Genomic DNA, 18,478 nt, shown 5'->3' with positions numbered 1-18,478 from the left:
GTGGGACCACAAAACAACAATGTAAAATGAGGGAAAACTTAAAATCAGGGGATGTAAAATCGAAGTTTCACTATATATATATTTTTAATAAATTCACTGATAAAGCATTACTTTTCTCAAACTTTTGATCTTTACTAATATCACAACAACATTGAGAGACCGTTATGCTTCATACATTTAATGACAATGGTTATGTATTTTTGTGAACTTCTAAAAAAGTATGGACAGGTCAGGTAACTTGGGTAGGTGGCTAGTAATGGATTTCAGGTTTGCATATATTTTACAGAAGTTTTGTTTGTAAAAAGCTATTTTACCTGCTTAGTTATGCAATTGCAGCCTCCTTTTCTTTCTCCCGTTCCTACTTCTTTCTTCACTGTTAAGCCAGATTAGATGACAAACTTTTGGTAAAATCTTTATTTGAAAATCTTTAAAAGATCTGTAAGCACAGTTCTTTGGAAATTTTATTTTTTTCTATCTATAGAAAGCTTGAACTCCAGACTGTATTGAGCATTATGTTTAAGTTTATAGTACAGATATCCAAATTTTGTATCCTTATTGAAGGATAATCGAGAAATCACATTTTTGAACTGCATTTTCCAATCATGATTAGTTTCCATCTCTTGTTTTAGACAATAGCCAGGCAGCTAGCAGAGATATTGCTCCGTGGCATGTGTGAACAGAGTTACTGGAACCCACTAGAAGAACCACCCAACCAGTCCCCCTTGGATGACCCATTCCGACATGAACTTAACACGAAAAGATATCCGCTCAGTAGGAAACCTAAAGTTTACATGGGAGAAAAGTAGGTTGATTTGAAATGTGATTTTTTGCGAATTTGAAAACACATACATTTAAAGGACATCTAGTCATGTGAAATGTGTGGCAGTTTTATTAGTAGAGAGCAAAACTACTAACTATTGAATATATATTCATTAGTTTGTCTACTGTCCTGAAAATAAGACCTATTCTTTTCCCTTGCAAGTTAAACGAGTAGGAACTTTTTCCAGTGAGGTCCATTGGCACAACTGTCTACTAAAAAGACTATGAGAACTGAATATGTAAAGTGCTCACTAGAAACATTTCCATCACTTCCACTCTGGATATAGGCTGTATATCTTCAATTCTTCAATGACTTAACATGTACATGCATGGCATTCAGATTTTTGGAAGCTAACACTGATCATATGACAGGAGGTAGAAACCCAGCAACCTTCTATGTGCAGTGGGCATATCAATGGTACCTATAAATGAATGGGCATGCAAAATACCAACTGTTTGTCCTAGTAGTAGGCAATTAATCTCTACCACCTGTCCACTTCCTTCTAAATTTGAATTAACTGGAAGTTATTCATGTAAACCTTGGTATTGAGTGCTTGCAAAGACATACAAGGAAAAAGGATGTCAACTCAGAAATAAAATTTTGTTATTCTTATCAGCTGTCCATTATACGTTCATTACACATTCAGTGAAAATATAAATTTAATTGTATTTGAAAGCAATGTTTTTCTATCTCCGTTTTGCATTGCAGCATATCTCTTGAAACTTTGTAGGAGGCCACCCTTGCATGTTTCTTCATAGGTCTTCAGCCTGCTTCTTCTACATTATTTCAAAAGAACCACCAAGGCAAAGAATTGAAAGGGACAGACAGATACTGCTTTCAATTCCAGTTGTATTTACAAACAACTTCAAAGATTTGTAATTAATGTATATTAAAACAGGTATGGAACCTGTTATCCAGAATGCTTGGGATCTGGGGTTTTCCGAATAAGGGTTTTTTCTACCAATTACCTAAAAATTAAATAAGCCCATTAGGGTTGTCTTGTCTCCAATAAGGGTGAATGGTATCTTAGTTGGGATCAAGTACAAGATATTGTTATTATTACAGAGAAAAAGGAAATATTATAGATATTATATATTATAATATAGAATTTTTTGATAGAAATGATCTTCCCATAATTCAGAGCTTTCTGGATAATGGATTCCCATACCTAATACAATTTATTTAATTAAGGTACACATCCCCTTTGTAGAAATAATGGAAATGGAAGTGGTATAACTTTCCATTCACTTGTTTCTGAACTATATTTCTCAAATGCTGATCATTAAATCTGTTTGTTATACAGCATTTTCTGCCCACAAGAAAACACAGAAGAGGCTCTCTTGCTCTTGCTCATCAGTGAGTCCATGGTAGGTAATGGCAAGACTGGCTCTAAAAGCAGATGTAAACTAGTTTGCATATTTACATAACTGCCATTATAAACCACAAATATGGTTCTGTTTAGAGGTTTAGGCCGGTGTGGTAAACAATTGCAGTTGATTGAACTTTCATTCACAATCAGACAGTAATTGATTTTTTTTATCTGACCAAGCAGACATCCAAGCCCCACTTAAGATACACCCTGTTTCAACATGAGCTCATCGAATGGGGCTTGTGCTGAACATACATTTTGCTTATTGTTTTAAATTAAGGATTATGTATTTTTCTATTTCTGTCTCTAAACAAAACATTTAAACCATTTTAGCACTTCCTGTAGCTTCCTGGTTCCTAGCTTAGGTAACAGAAAAATAAATAAAAAATTGCACTGATAAAATAGATTTGTTTGCTTCAGAAACACTATTTTATTTTATATAAATTGTTGTCTGCTAAAGCTAAAAGTCACAATAACCCCTAATCCTTCTCGGTTAAGGAGGCCCCTTTTTTGCCTGAAGTTGTATACTTCCTTTTTCCTAAATAAATGGCTCCAGCCTTTCACCTTCCTCTTTTATGTCACTGCATGCTCATTTATTTAGTACTCTTGGGTAAATCCATTAGGGGTTGGACCTCTGTTTACTTTCTAGTCTAGATCCTCACCTAATCCTCACATATACCTATACTTATTGATCTGGGTATGTTAAAAATCAAGTCTTCATTAATGGGTCCTCAGTAATGTAAACAGAAAAAAAGATTTCGTTCAAAACTTTAGCTTTTTTAGTTTGCACAGGTGAGGGTTAGATCACTGATAAAAAAAAACTGATTGAACGTATGTCAAAATATTGGGTACCGTAATATTTTTTTTTAAGTAGTCATTACTTAAATAAGCATATAACATTTCAAATAATTTCTTCTTCGGGGTGACAATCTCCCCGAACTGCCTTCCCCTACCTTCCCGCCGGCTATAATGGAAAACCGCCAGCGGGATGGCACTCGCGGCGTTTCGTTGTCCGAAGTTGCTCAAAGTCTTCGGGAAGGCAATTCGGGAAGATTGTCGCGCTGAAGAAGAGGCGATTTGTATTTGAATCTCCCGTGTGTCCTTAACCTTACCTGCTTTGTCATCAATTATAGAATGTTTGATTAGGGTAGATATATCATTAAAGAGAGATCTGTTTGTGATTTATTTCAGGCTAACAGGGATGCAGTGTTAAGTAGGATCCCAGAGCACAAGAATGATCGGATTATTAGTCTTCAAAGTGCTTCTGTAGTGTATGATCTCCTTACAATTGCCCTGGGGAGAAGAGGACAGTTTGAAATGCTTTCTGAGGTATGTTACTTTGAATTTTATTTACCTGACAGGAAATTATCAGGGCTTATTTACAAAAATTAGGCAAATCCAGGTCTGCACCATTAATTCAGCAATTCACACCCATCAAGGCACAATGCACACAGCATTTTGCCTAGCACTGGTGCTGAACAGCTTTGCTTTGCACATTTGTGGCATTAGAGGGCAGCAGTGCAAGGGAGGTCTGTCCTCAAGAGATAGACACCAGAAAATAACCTTTTTTTAAATATCATAACATTGTCTTCAAATGCTATTTTATTTATAATTTTTCCATAAAAGTATTTGCCTGATGCTTTTACATTACCTTTCTTACCCCCATGTTCTTCTATGAGGGGGCTGCCATAGTTGTGCCGCAGGAGTCCATTAGCAGTAGAAACTCTAAGGGTAAGGCCACACGAGATTCGGGGAGATTTTGTCGCCTGGTGACTAATCGCTTCATCTTTTGTGCGACTATCTCCACGAACTGCCTCAGCGTGTTTTCCCATAGGCTACAATGAAAAGTCGCCTGCGCTAATGCACGCACGCGATGCGTTTTCTGTAGTCGCCCGAAGTTGCCTCGCATGTGTAGTGATACTGTCTATAAAAAATAATTGTTGTCCATTTATTACAAAGTAAAATAGAAGAAATAACTCCACAATAGAGGATATTTGCTTTTACAGAGGATTAGTTTGTGCTACATCTGCAAAGAAGAATTCAGTCAAATATACTAAATATACTTATCTACAATTCCCCACTGTATATAGTTTATAGCCTAGTAAGGATATGATCAGCAAATGAAGCCACCATTAGCTGCTCTGAGATCCTGAGAGTTATGGTTCACAGCTGCCCATGATATTGGCATCCCTTGAGTTTGAAGTTTAAATCATCATTGTTCATTTGCAGAAATTCTAATACAGAAATATGCCTTTTTGTTTTGAAGTTTATGCTTGGTGGGAACTGTTAATCTATGTTTTAAATTCAGTCTGCAAAGTTAATGTAAATGCAGTGATCTATAAAGCAGAATGCCATCAGTAAACATTTCAGCTTGTTTGTTGCTGTTTCAGTGTTTAGAACGTGCCATGAAATTTGCATTTGAGGAATTTCATCTTTGGTATCAGTTTGCCCTCTCTTTAATGGCTGCAGGAAAGGTAATAAACTTAAAATCTAAACTAAATCTTTTGCTTTCTTTGTTTAAACAACTCCAGGCATGCTCGTTTTTTGCTAAAAACATGCTTTTTTGTTGGAAATACAGTTTCCAGCAGAGTCTATTTGTCAGTAGTGTTGTGATCTTTTCCTGCACACAGAATGTATCTGTACAAATGGCTAAGTTGCTGGAATAATAATCACATAATAATAGTAATAATCACAGCATGTGATAAATTGTTTGTCTTTTGAAATGATCAGGGCTGCAAGCTATTTATTTGGAATGATTTTTTCCTTGCATTTATCCAACAGCTTATTTGAATTGATTTGAGCTGCTAGGATACTGTTGTAAAGAAAGTAGTTTACCATAAAGCATAATGACATTGCCTTTTGAATCTTGAATCATGAACAGCTTAAAGATCTTTTTTTGAAGAAAAAAGGTGTATGCTGTCAAACTGGCAAATTCCTCAACTTTTTTTTCCCCCCCTTATTTAGTCTGCCCGAGCTGTGAAGGTTTTAAGAGAATGTATACGCTTGAAACCAGAGGATGCCACCATCCCTCTCCTAGCTGCCAAGCTCTGTATGGGATCCTTGCATTGGGTAAGTCAGAGCAATAAACTTGGTGGTAATTTATTGCAATTGTAGATACTTGTGTTGTGTTTACTTTAAGAAAAAAGTGTTGGAGACCCTTAGCAGCAAAGTAACCATAACATGAAATAGTGTGACATATTACTGGTATTGCAGATAGGGTTGCGACCTGGCCAGTATTTTACCAATGTTATTAATAGGGAAAAAATCTAAATATACAGGAAGGCCGGTATTTTTTTTCAAAAAAGGTGGCAACCCTAATTGCAGATAGTATACAAAGTATGCTATATGTTAAAATATAAAACTGAATTTTCTAATTTTGATCAAATGATTTCAAGCAGAATAAATATATTAAATGGTTTCAGTAATGATTTTTATGGTGTAGCATTTATCATTAAATTACAATCCGTACATTGCAAATAATTCATTCTACCATTTACAATTTCTCCTTGAACCAATAAAATAGCCCCTCACTATATATAATGTTCCTACAATCTCGCACTGCCCTTAATGTATTTGAGGAGGAAATTCCCACTGCCTCTCTCTGTGTTTTATGTGTATGAGATATCACACAATGTACTGTATTTCGGATAGCCAAATGGAGAACACATTACTTGTGGCAATCCAGAATAATCGCTGAAAAACTTGTAAGCTCGTAATATGTTTTACATGCGGCAACTATATGCGGTAGGCATCAAATCTCTGCATGTTCCATTACTTTAAAGTGAAGTGTTTCCCCACTCATTAAAATATATTGCAGTATTAGCATGTGCTATAATCCCAAAACAGAGCAGTGACAGCAGCACAGAAACATGAAGATGCTATCAGTTCAGGCAGCTGATTCATTCAGCAGAGATGTCAGGGAGCTATTATCTTTGGGGGAGACAAAATTCCAAGTTGCAGTGCAGCAGAGCACCGGTCATATGACTGAGGGAAAGATGGCTAGCCTCACATCACATTTCATAATTAAATATAACATTTTCTTAGCGCTTTCAAAAAAACATTTCATTGCATTTCATTCAGGAGTGCAGTTTACTGATGCATTTTGGAAAAATATATTTTACCATGATTTCCCTTAACCAGCTACAAAGTACACTCCTGTGCCCCAGGAAGTTTTCATGCTTACATGCTAACGTTACAGATAATTTGCAAATGTTAGCTAAAACATGATATTATCTCTGTCAAGCTATCTTTGTTGCATCTATTTTATAACTCAACTGATATGTTTCCTGTTAATTTTAGATGGAGGAAGCTGAAAGATTTGCTAAGATGGTTGTTGACTGTGGTGAGAAGAGCCCAGAATTTAAGGCCAAAGGATACCTGGCCTTGGGACTCACATACAGCCTGCAGGCCTCTGATGGTAACTCTCCAATTCTTTATCATCTTTATCATCTGTGCTGCTATTTGTTTTTCCCTTGTAATGTTCTTAGTGGGGATACTTTGGATCATTGCAGATATGTTAGACTACATATCTAACATGTATTATTGACATTATTTTCCTCTCACCTTTCCCTTGTCTTATTTTACAGAATTAAGACATAGTTGACAGCTTCACCCATGAATACGCAGTCAGTCGCGTGTATTTGCGCGGGAGCCAACACAATGGTTCCGGATGTGAAAAAAAATAGGAGGCTACTTCCCGCATAGGGACTGAAATCGACCTGTGTATTTCAGCAGGCTGAATCTGGCCCCTGTGTGGCACTAGCCTTAGCACAGTAGTCCATTTTGCATAACTCTTATGTACCTGTATTATCCCCTTACAGTAAATCAGCATGCACATTGTCTAGGGCCCATGGGTGCATGGCATTGTGCTCTTTGAGGCACAGCTATCAAAAATCTTCTAGCGGTGTACTCCTTGTGTTTCATTGGCAAGAACAATGCAATGTTTTGACAATGCGGTAATGTTTCAAAAACAAAATCTACCTACCCTGGTATTGCAGAACATATTTTAACCATAAAAATGCATAGCCACTAGTTTTTTTTTTTATCTTGTACCAACTGTCTGATATCTGTTAACCTTGGCCTTCATTTTTTACAACTCTGCCGAGATCAATTATAGTTTTATAATACGTTTTCCTTCTCATGCACCAACCATAATTGTATAGGGAAAATGGCCCAGCCTGCATAGTACTATGAATCAAGGATAGTAACTGTAATTTTTTGTCTAACAGCCTCACTGCGGGGTGTGCAGGAGGACCTGCAGCGGAAAGCCCTACTTGCATTCCACAAGTGAGTAGCAGAATTGTGATATGTGGCATCTTTGGGAGTCTCACTAGTCACTGTCAAAGTTGTACCTTTAGGCTGGTATACACTATCTATAGAGTGCACCATTTCTAGCCTAATTCTGATAACACTTTAGTTGTTTTTTGCAGTATTTAAAGGGATTCTGACATGTTTTTATGATGTTTTTATTTCTAAATTAAACTGTTTACATTGCAAATAATTCACTTTACAATATAAAAATGTCATTCCTGAACCAGCAAGTGTATTTTTCTTATTTATAATATTGGTGTGTAGGCAGCCTGGATTTTACTATTGAGTGCTGTTCTTCCAGATCTACCAGCTGTTATCTTGTGTTAGGGAGCTGCTATCTGGTTACCTTCCCATTGTTCTGTTGTTAGGCTGATGGGGAGGGAGGGGTGATAGCACTCCAACTTGCAGTAAAGAGTGACTGAAGTTTATCAGAACACAGAACACAAGTCACATGACTGGGGGCAGCTGGGAAACAATATGCCTAGCCCCATGTCAGATTTCAAAATTAAATATAAAAAAATCTGTTTGCTCTTTTGAGGAATGGATTTCAGTGCTGAATTCTGCTGAAGCAGCACTATTAACTGATGGGTTTTGAAAAAAAAAAAAATTAATTTCCCATGACCATATCGCTTTAAGGTGTGTAAAAATGTTTTTTAAAAAAATGAGGACCGCTACAGGCATTTTTATTTTTACCAATCATGTAAAATGTTTTCCATAAAGCATGTGTATTTCAGATATACTACACTTTCTATATTACATTATATTAAAATGATGTTGCAAGCTGAAGCAATAAACGTCCACTGGTTTATATGTATCCAGTTGGGCAGGCTTTGCTTAGTATTTGTTGAACCTGTAACCTTCTCATTTGCAATGTGACCCCTTCTTCTAATGCTTCTCTGTCACTGAGATGGGCTCCTTTCCTGTACCTTGTTGAATATTTAAACATGCTTTACTGCCGAGAGGCTCATAACCTCGTTTCTACGCAATCAGTAACTTGCAGTGTTTTGTGTTTCTTTTTGTAGTGCTGCATTTGCCAGGACAGTGGTAAAATTAGAACTTAACCTTCTTTTGTGCAGAGCCCTGTCTTGTTCCTACTCTTTAATTTGCCTGTGCAAAACATACTTGCCTCTGGTTGTTATAATTTTTGAAATTCTGAAAACATTTACTGGTTTCACATACATATTTTTTTGACTGGGTTGGATCAAATAATTGAAAAACTTTAATGGCGTATGTAGAAATTCAGCTTTTTTCTGGGTAATTTTTTCCCTATTATGTGGGACACCTTGTATGATGTTTCAAATGGCACCGGTATGGTACTTTGCAAAGGTATTTTGAGGTATTTGTCAACTGTGGTGAGATTTTTTACAAATGACTTATGTGTTCTTGCCATAAGGGCTATTAGGGAAAAATCAGTAGTGATCCAGAAGCTTCTTTCTACCTGTCTCAGCTGATAATGTCGGATGAAAAGTGATAACTGATAGAGACCAAACTTTCACTTCTCCATGTGCACTGCTCAGGCCATACCTCCCAACTGTCCCTTTTTCGGAGGGACAGTCCCTCTTTTGACAGCTCAACCCGCAGTCCCTCATTTGTACTGGAAAGTCCCTCTTTTCTAGCACTGAACAGCCAGAAAAAGAAACAAAGTTTCTCACTTAATTGGCTTTTAGCAGAGAGCCCAGAACAGCTAACAGGTGCAAATAAGATACTTTGTAACAATTTTGAGACACAAAAACACAGTTTAGATAAGGAGAAATATTTTCAAACTTTCATAACCTGCCAAATTTTGTAAAACAAACATATTAATTAGGGGGTGTGGCAACAGAAAGGAGTGTGGTCAAAAAATTGCTGCGCTATGTGCGAAAAAAAAATTTTTGTCCCTCTTTTTACTTCCAAAATGTTTGGAGGTATGCTCAGGGTGCTTTTCATTTAATATTATAAGTGTGGTAATGGGGCATTTTAGCTGCCACTGCCTTCTGGCAGACAATATGCCCTATAGTACTATTGGATTGGAATATCCTAAATATATTCCCAAATTCATTATATACATTGAAAGAGATTTGTTCCTGACACCACAGACCCCCGCCCCCTTTACCTTTCAAAAACCATGTTGCATGAAGTCTGTAGAAGAAGCATTTAAAATTAGTTTTCAGGTCAAAAGTAGCTGAGTAGAGGGAATCTATTACATCTTTTTATATAGGACCTGGAGATAAGAATTGAATGGCTAAGGTAGCTGGCTTTTTCTGCAAGCAGAAATTAACTAAGATGGCCTACACTCTGTTATTATATCCTTTGAAATGAACTGTTTTAATTGGTAGGATGAGCAGTGCATGCAGTGTGATATCTTGAATGACACCACATCTTATCATTAATTTCTCAATGCTTCTTTTTAGGGCACACAGCTTGTCTCCTACTGACCACTTGGCAGCTTTCTATTTGGCACTACAGCTAGCAATATCCAGACAGGTGAGTACCTGAATTTATAAAAGTTGACCTCCACTGTGATAGAGAGGCAATTACTATTATCTGTTTACTCGGTATACAGTCTTTCTGATATTCCCTTCAGATTTCATAGATAGCTAGGGTTGTAGATAGCTGGCCACTGTACTATATATGTGTGTATATGTATATATGTAGAGAGAGATTTGAAGCCAGTTGAAACAGAGATAATTTTGATTGGAAGAAACTAGGGCCCCAGAATGTGTGGATTGAAAATGCTCACATCTCTGAAATTATATTGTTGTAGAGTCATGCTGCTAGTAAGGTTTATAAATTAAATTGTATTTGTATGCTTTCTTGCCCACCCAGTTTCAGGCATTTCTAAAAAATACATTGTATTTGGCATCTTCATTTTTTCCAACATGCTGGCATTTCTGTTTCTGTGTTTATTCTTGTTGTTCTAAAGAGTTTTTTCTCTAATAAAGCACATCTGTATTGAGAAAAATGTTTTTTGCCTAAACCTTTTGATTCCCAGACCGCAAGTACAAACAGGGTAATCTCATGAAATATTATTCATATGAAGGATTAAAAGGACACTGATGTTTTAAACACATATTTTAACAGTATTAAACAAATGAAATCCTTGTTGAAGGAAAAAGGTAATAGTGAAAGGGACAGTACAAAGAGAAGACAAATTCCAATTTCTTCCATACTTACAGTATGTTTGAGCATAAGAAAGAAAGAAACGGTGAATTACAAAAATCACGAGGCATGCTTTGCATGAAAACCCCATATTACTGTTTTAATAATGTTCTGCTTTCTATTAGAAGGATCAGAATGTGTGTCCTCTTAGGGCTAGTCCACACGGGGAGATAGCGACGCGTTTGCGGTCGCGGCGACAAAGCGCCGCGACAGTCGCCGCGACCGGCGCAGGCGACAGTTTTGTATGGGCGCCTATGTAAAAACGCCTGTGCTAACCACACGAGGCAATGTGCTTTTCAACAGTCGCCTGAAAATGCCTCGCCAGGCTTTTTCAGGCAACTGTTGAAAAGCGCATCGCCTCGTGTGGCTAGCACAGGCGTTTTTACATAGGCGCCCATACAAAACTGTCGCCTGCGCCGGTCGCGGCGCTTTGTCGCCGCGACCGCAAACGCGTCGCTATCTCCCCATGTGGAATAGCCCTTAATGTTCTATTCTTTGGTTTGCTTTTGTATATCTTGTCCAAATCCTTCTTCTCACAATTGGTAAACTTGGTGCACTTTTATTCCAGTAGTAAGTTTCAGTTAGAGACTTGTTATCCTTGCATGAAAGTACTGTTCTGCAATAAGGAATTTTGAGTGACTAAAGATAATGTTAGTGAAAGCTTTAGTATGCTGTAGTATATCTGTAGTAGTTTAATAATAATATGTAATAATGATAATATGATAGAATGGTAGATGAGTTTAGAACAAATAGGCCATTATATTGCATGATCTACTTTGTGATATGCAAGCTTGTTAATTCAGCTACAGTTAATCATTGGCAATCATGTTGACTGAAGTGACAGTTTTGAAGTGACCACAACTGAATCACTCTGAGCCAGTCTTCATACTGAGTGCCTGTTTTTTTGTTGTGCACATGTGTTGCCTTCAGTTGGCATATAGCTAATCTAGTTTTTTGATTTGTGTGTAATGGGTAGAGCAAACATGGTCATCAGCAGATACAGCAGCAGCAGATCCTGGTTCTATTCCGCATATGCCATGACTTGAAGCTTTGACAACAACTAATGTATCCGATTTGTTCTGTAACAGACTCAAGTAAAGCCTTTGTAAGATGAGAGCACCTAGCGTATCAAATTATAACAGCATATAGATTCTGCAACCTGTCTTGCTCGGCTGCTATTGTGCAACATAAGGGGGAATAGAGAAAAAAACTGAAACCCTGCTCCCAATATCCTTGTTAAGAATTCCACCCAAATTAATGTGTGTAATCCTGATTTTAATATATTAGTCTCTTGTAACTGATTGCTTTTAATGTGCAATCTAAAGGATATTTCTTTTACTGGCTTAACATTGTTATTTTAAAGGCTTTTTTCTTTTCTAATAATCTCCAATCTGACATAAAAGCCTTAGTGGGTAAATCCTTAAGAGCCTCCACCTTCACATTTCATCTCACAGATTGAGATCGCCTGATCCAGGCCTTGGTGGTATTTCTGCAGCATCTGTCAGTCTAGTGAATTGAAGCAAGGCCAACACTTTCTAGGACCAGAGTGGTATGGCCTAAAAAAGGTCTTTAATGACTTAGGACTTGAGCCCCATTTCATAAAAAAACATTGTGAAGAATATAACGTTACTTTTGAAATGGTATTTTTTTTTTGACACGCAAGTGTATGCAAAGGGTCAGCTGATTTTAACAGTGGTATTTATGAGGTTGCAGACCCTGGTATTATATTGGTGAATAATGGACTTATCCTGTTTCTCTTGTCACACATGTCTATAAAGTGTAGTGTGTTAATTAAGGAGACGGGTTCTTTTTTAAGTGATATTAGATAAAAGGGTTTGAAAGAGGAGCATTTGCTTTGTTATAAATACAAACAATTGTGATATTCCATTTCAGAGCTCACACATATAAAACATGAGATGAGCATTTATTTACAGTTTTTCATTTTTCTTGACTGTTTTTAGAACGGATATGATAATTACATTATACTGTAAATTGTAATGATGATGTACTTATGTTGTATAGATTTAGACTTGTTTTTGTTTTGCTTGTAGATCCCAGAAGCTTTGGGATATGTCCGTCAGGCTCTCCAGCTCCAAGGAGATGACTCCAACTCTTTGCACCTGCTAGCACTCTTGCTTTCAGCCCAAAAACACTATCATGATGCTCTGAACATTATTGACATGGCACTCAGCGAATATCCAGAGAACTTTATGTAAGTACAATGAGAAATTGCCCTACTGGTAACACATCATCACCACCACAATGAAAACAACTGAAGTGGCAGTATCTTGTCCTCCACTGAAAACAAAATATATTAATATATATTATGTAATTAACTTTAATCAGCTGGCTTGCAATATTTTTTCAGGAGTCAAAGCCGGGGTACAGAGACTGTAATGTGATGACTAAAATGTTTGTTAGGAGGACCCCTTTTAATCTTGTATTCCTATTTTAATTCTCTCTCCTTAAAGGTACCCTTGACTATACTTATCTCCCAGATATTCTGGATATACAGTTAATAGTGTAACTTTGTTTGCAAACGACCACTAATGAGCAGGGAAAACAAAAATGTATTATATTCTGTAAATACGTTTTTTTAAACTTGTTCCGTTACAGCATTTCAAACAATTTGACTATGTACATTTTTGTTCTCTTCAGGGCTATAACCTACGTTTCCCTTTCCTCTTGCTTAGATAACCTAAGTTTCCCTTTCCCCGTGCTTATATTAAAAAGTAGATTCATTTATTGTTATGGGTGTTATGCTGGGCCATGAATCAGGGTGTTGTGTTATTTTCCTCTTCAGATTCTGCCTGCCAGAATGATTTATTTTCTTGACAGTGGAGGGCATACACTACATTCTTTGCTTCATCATTTTCTTATCTTTCACTTCCTGAAGCTAATATTGGTGCTCCTGGTGTACTTCTTTACCTAAATTTTTAGCATGCCTACAAGTGTGTCAGATTTGTGTGTGCAGTGTGGCTGCGAGGCACATGCTGAGACAAAAGAAAAAGTCACTAGATGGTATAAGTATATAAGTATAACACACTCCAGGATGGTGGACCTGCATTGAAAGTAGAGGATTTTTAAGCTACACCCGAGGCTACCTACTTCTCTTCTGATAATCTTGAGAAACATTTTTACACACCCCTTATTATGTTAATTTAATACTAAAATTTAGGCAGAATCTAAACCGTTAAATTTGTGACTTTAAGGGGCAGATGTATGAAGGGTCGAATATCGAGGGTTAATTAACCCTCGATATTCGACTAGGAACTAAAATCCTTCGACTTCGATATTCGAAGTCGAAGGATTTAGCGCAAATCCTACGATCGAAGGATTATTCCTTCGATCGAACGATTAAATCCTTCGAATCGAACGATTCGAAGGATTTTAATCCAACGATCGAAGGAATATCCTTCGATCAAAAAAACTCAGGCAAGCCTATGGGGACCTTCCCCATAGGCTAACATTGACTTCGGTAGCTTTTAGCTGCCGAAGTAGGGGGTCGAAGTTTTTTTTAAAGAGGCAGTACTTCGACTATCGAATGGTCGAATAGTCGAACGATTTTTAGTTCGAATCGTTCGATTCGTAGTCGTAGTCGAAGGTCGAAGTAGCCCATTCGATGGTCGAAGTAGCCCAAAAAACACTTCGAAATTCGAAGTTTTTTTACTTCGAATTCTTCACTCGAGCTTGATGAATCGGCCCCTAAAAATCTTTAGATCACTATTCTGTTTGCAATTTTTCTTATTTTCATCATATTTGAGTATGCAGATTAGGGTTCAGATTTGGTTTGGTAAATGGCCAAACCTTTTGGTATTAGGCCAAATCCAAAAATTACATATTTGCTACATCCATTCTCTGTGCAGAGTTCTTGTTTAGTCACTGCTTAAACGAGTGCTGGGTGTGTTTTGTTATTACCGGGCCATAAGAGTATATTCTCTATTAATGATTTAATTAATTTACCAGAACGTTCTAATTGTACTTTATCTTAGTTACTACTGTCTTTTCTGGAGTGTGTGTAAAGAAGATCACTATATTACAAAAAGGGCATTTGTTGGCTCACAATGCACTTTAGTCACCATATATGCACTGACTGCTCTCTGCGCCTCTGGAATTGGGCATAAATACTTGCACCTGAAAGTGAATGGGCGCAGCTTCCATTTAAGATGGGCATCCACATGCAAACCCTTTGCTAGCACCCAAATAAACAAGCACTTACAAGAAACTGTATTGGATAGAAGCCCTCCCTTGCACAGACTTTTTTTTCAGGGTAGAAATGTGAAAAGATTACATGCTAACATCCACTTCACTCCCTTAAACTGTCAGATGAATCCTGCTTCATCCACCATTGTCTTTACTTTGGAATCTCTAAGTACCTTTTTATGTTCAGCAACTGATGTGCTTACATTAGTTACTGACCACCTGGTGCTGGGGCTTTGTATTTCTCAATGAAATATTCATTGCTTGCTTTATGTATGAGGTTTTCATTGTTAATCATACAGCATTGCCTTACAGTGTCAATATGCTTATGTTACCTGAGGAAAAGCCACTTTTATACAAGATAGCTGGTATTTCCATGCAGCTGTCTAGCAGCAATAGCACCTGATATGCAGGAGGCAACTAGTATTGGGACAAAAGCAAGGTAACAAGCAACCTGTATGAAAACATCAGATTCACTAACTACCATTCTTGTTCAGTTGGTTAGGGTATAGTATAACTATGATGGGCAAAAAGTATTAGGCGCTTCAAAATTAACTGGCATATCTTTAAGAGCCTTGTTTTTTTCTTTTCTGGGCCCCCTACCCCACAAGAAATCCTGGGTCAAGTGGGTCTGCTTCATCTATAATTACCTCACTGTTTGGTGACTTGAACACCACTCCAGCTTTAAATTTTTAATGGTGATGTTAGGTTTTTGTGTGGCTGCTCACACTTGTAAAGTAATTTTGTTGCTTTTCCAATGAATAGTTGTGCTGACGTTGCTTCTAGAGACAGTTTAGATCTCAGTGTTTCAACTGAGAACATAGTACATTCTTCAGCGCATTGTGGTCCCTTTCTATGAGTTATTGTGGCCTGAACATTCAGATGTAGACTAAACATTTAGATGCTTCCACTCCAAACTCCCTTCACTTACAGCTGACATCTGACATGTTGGAATGGTGGCATACTGTGGTAGTGGAAAGTTTTTCATGAGAATGCATTCTACAAGTAATGTTTGTTGCTAAAGATTACATAGCTGAGTGTTTAATTATATGTGTCATCATTGGGTGTAGCTTTTAAAAAAAGCAATTCTACTAATAAGAAGGGGCGTCTAGATAATTTTGTCCATATAGTGTACATCCATAGATATGAAGATAGAATAACAATTTTTCAATAAAAAATCAATTCCAGAAGAGCTAATTTTCCTGCCAGAAGGTGGGAAGCATAAAATCTACTTTGCTGGCATGCTTGTACTTTGTATTAGTTCCATATATTTTATATTGCCTGGCATGCAGAGGATTAAAATAAATTTGGTTTGTAAAGGCTCAAGGCCTGCATTGTTTTATTATATTTATTTAGCTTTTATTTAACTTTAACATATTTCTAAAAATTTTAATTTTAGTATTTGTCGCCATTTACAGATTATTATTTTCCAAAGTAAAATTGGAGTCTTTATGTCGGGGTCCTGATGAAGCCCTCCTGACCTGCAAACACATGCTCCAAATATGGAAGTCTTGTTACAACCTCACAAACCCCAGGTATGGCCTGTGTCAACCTGAGCCATTTATTGCTGTTAGCACTGCCTCTGCATTATTTTCAGGTTATAATTTGCTAAATTATTCATTTCGTTGTGCCTGCTTAATTGTAATGGCATATTATCATGTTTATTTTATTTATATTTAGACAGTGACATTGTCTGCAGCCATTTGCAGAACAGGCTGACATGCAATTTAACAATATAAAAAAACTTATAGAGAAAATGCTACTGTTTGAAAAAGCTAAAACACCACCAGAAAAGGAATTAGAATGAATAAAATGTTACATATTATAATGTGCTCTGTCATGTTACATGAAGAGAGTGACAAAAAATCTTTAAACAGTATTAAAGGAGAAGGAAAGGTTTTCCAGCTTCTTCTATCTTCAAATTTCCCGGGGCAGATGTATGCGCAGTAAAATGAAGTAGCCGGCTTTTTCATCAAAGTTTGGCTTTTTGCGCTACTGCGCATGCGCAGCTACAAGAAAAAAAGAACAAACCAGACGCTAATCGCTCCATGGTGCTCACTGGAAGAATCCCGGCCAGATGCAGTTTTCTTCTGATAGGAGCACCGGCCAGGGGTTTCAGGTTTCATTCTGGCTAACAGGTCCCATACCTGTATTGTGTTAACAATGAGACTTCTTGTTAAATGTATAGCCTGTCATCTTTAGCAAAGCTATTTCAAAGCATAACATGTTTTTGTGGTCAGGAATATTAATATTAAAACAACCATTTTCAGATTTGTATCTATGTTGCTAACATGTACTTGGCTATACCCAATGGACTATGTTTATTGTCATTGAGTTACTTGATATAGATGAAAGGTTTATGTAGTCTGCTTGCCTTGTCTGTTGTTTTGCAGCGATTCCGGCCGAGGGAGCAGTCTGTTAGACAGAGCCATTGCTGACAGAAGACAGCTCAATACAATTACCTTACCTGATTTCAGTGATCCAGAAACAGGTTAACTTCTATTATTCCATTTGTATGTTTTTGTACAATTCAGAACATTTTTTTCTAATATTTTTACATTTGGTCTAGACACAAATCCTAAGAACAGTTGCAAGTAGAAAGCTACTTGATAATCTAAAAGATATTGGAAGACATACAGTACCATGTTTTTGTTCAGTTCCAAGTGAAATGTTTGTTTTGGTTTTTTTTGTAAATGGCAACTGCAAATGCAATGAAAATTGTTTAGAGTCAATGATGACCACTGCTAGCTAGGTTTAGAATGTCCAAGAAAAAGGTATATGTTACAATATTTATTAGATTTCAAACACCTGTCTATATCAATTTGTGATGAATCCATATACAATCCAGTGACCGAAAAGTTTGCTTTTATATTGGGTGCAACAAAAATAACACTTTACATATTTACAGTGTTTTATATAGGAATTATTTCTTGCTGTAGTCAACCTGAGGTAGTCAACTCAGTCAACTGAGAAATACCACTTTTAGGGAGCAGTCTGCATTTCCTCACTCAAAATCTTTATTCTTCAGATTTGATGTGTACATGTCTACTCACTCGGAATCTAATCCGTTTTCTACTGTTTAGAATTTCTACCAACTTTCAAATTCTGCAGCTTTTTAAAAGACAGAGGAAAAAAAGCCTTTGTGTGCTATGCATTACTAAATCATTCAAGAAGCAATAAGATTCTATTCCTAATTCCTGCTTGGAACCTATTGAGCAGTATACCTGACTCAGAAGATGACAAAACTGACCAACAACCATTTTGTTATGTGTGTGGTTTAAGATGGCTTTAGATAAATTTGCTTGTAACCTAATTAATTTAATCTCTCTTCTTATCAGAGCTGTTTATATGATCCAAAATACAATAGCTCAGAGTATAGTTAAGCATTTAGGAAAAACCTTAGGTGACTAGTTCTTATTTTTGAGTACCCTTTTTATGTTAATATGTGTGGTGTATATTAGTTTTGTTATTGTATGTTGTAATATTTATTTTACTAGGTTGACAGTTTAGTTGTTAGCATGGGTCCACAAGTTAGGTAGTTTCTACATGGGTTTCAGTGGACCATCTGATACTATTAAGCAACATGTAAGTAACTTGTACAGACATGAAATGTTTTTTTTGTAAACTCGTTATTTAGAAAG

The 18,478-nt window shown here is 36.8% G+C and overlaps 1 protein-coding gene across 4 annotated transcripts in view; it reads left to right on the top strand.

The window, feature by feature from the left end:
• The window catches only part of ttc7b.L (tetratricopeptide repeat domain 7B L homeolog), a 65,890-nt gene that overhangs the window by 26,993 nt on the left and 20,419 nt on the right, over window positions 1-18,478 (top strand). For all 4 annotated transcript variants that reach the window (XM_041571842.1, XM_041571843.1, XM_041571844.1 and 1 more), the window contains 11 exon segments: window positions 630-802; window positions 2,124-2,187; window positions 3,381-3,518; window positions 4,580-4,663; window positions 5,154-5,258; window positions 6,489-6,606; window positions 7,418-7,475; window positions 9,890-9,962; window positions 12,689-12,849; window positions 16,256-16,372; window positions 17,231-17,328. In XM_041571842.1, coding sequence (XP_041427776.1) covers window positions 630-802; window positions 2,124-2,187; window positions 3,381-3,518; window positions 4,580-4,663; window positions 5,154-5,258; window positions 6,489-6,606; window positions 7,418-7,475; window positions 9,890-9,962; window positions 12,689-12,849; window positions 16,256-16,372; window positions 17,231-17,328 — 1,189 coding nt within the window.

The sequence above is a fragment of the Xenopus laevis genome, chromosome 8L, assembly GCF_017654675.1.
Source record: "Xenopus laevis strain J_2021 chromosome 8L, Xenopus_laevis_v10.1, whole genome shotgun sequence".
Taxonomy (NCBI): Eukaryota; Metazoa; Chordata; class Amphibia; order Anura; family Pipidae; genus Xenopus; species Xenopus laevis.
The sequence above is the reverse complement of the archived record's forward strand: the minus strand, read 5'-3'. Positions and strand labels throughout refer to the sequence as shown.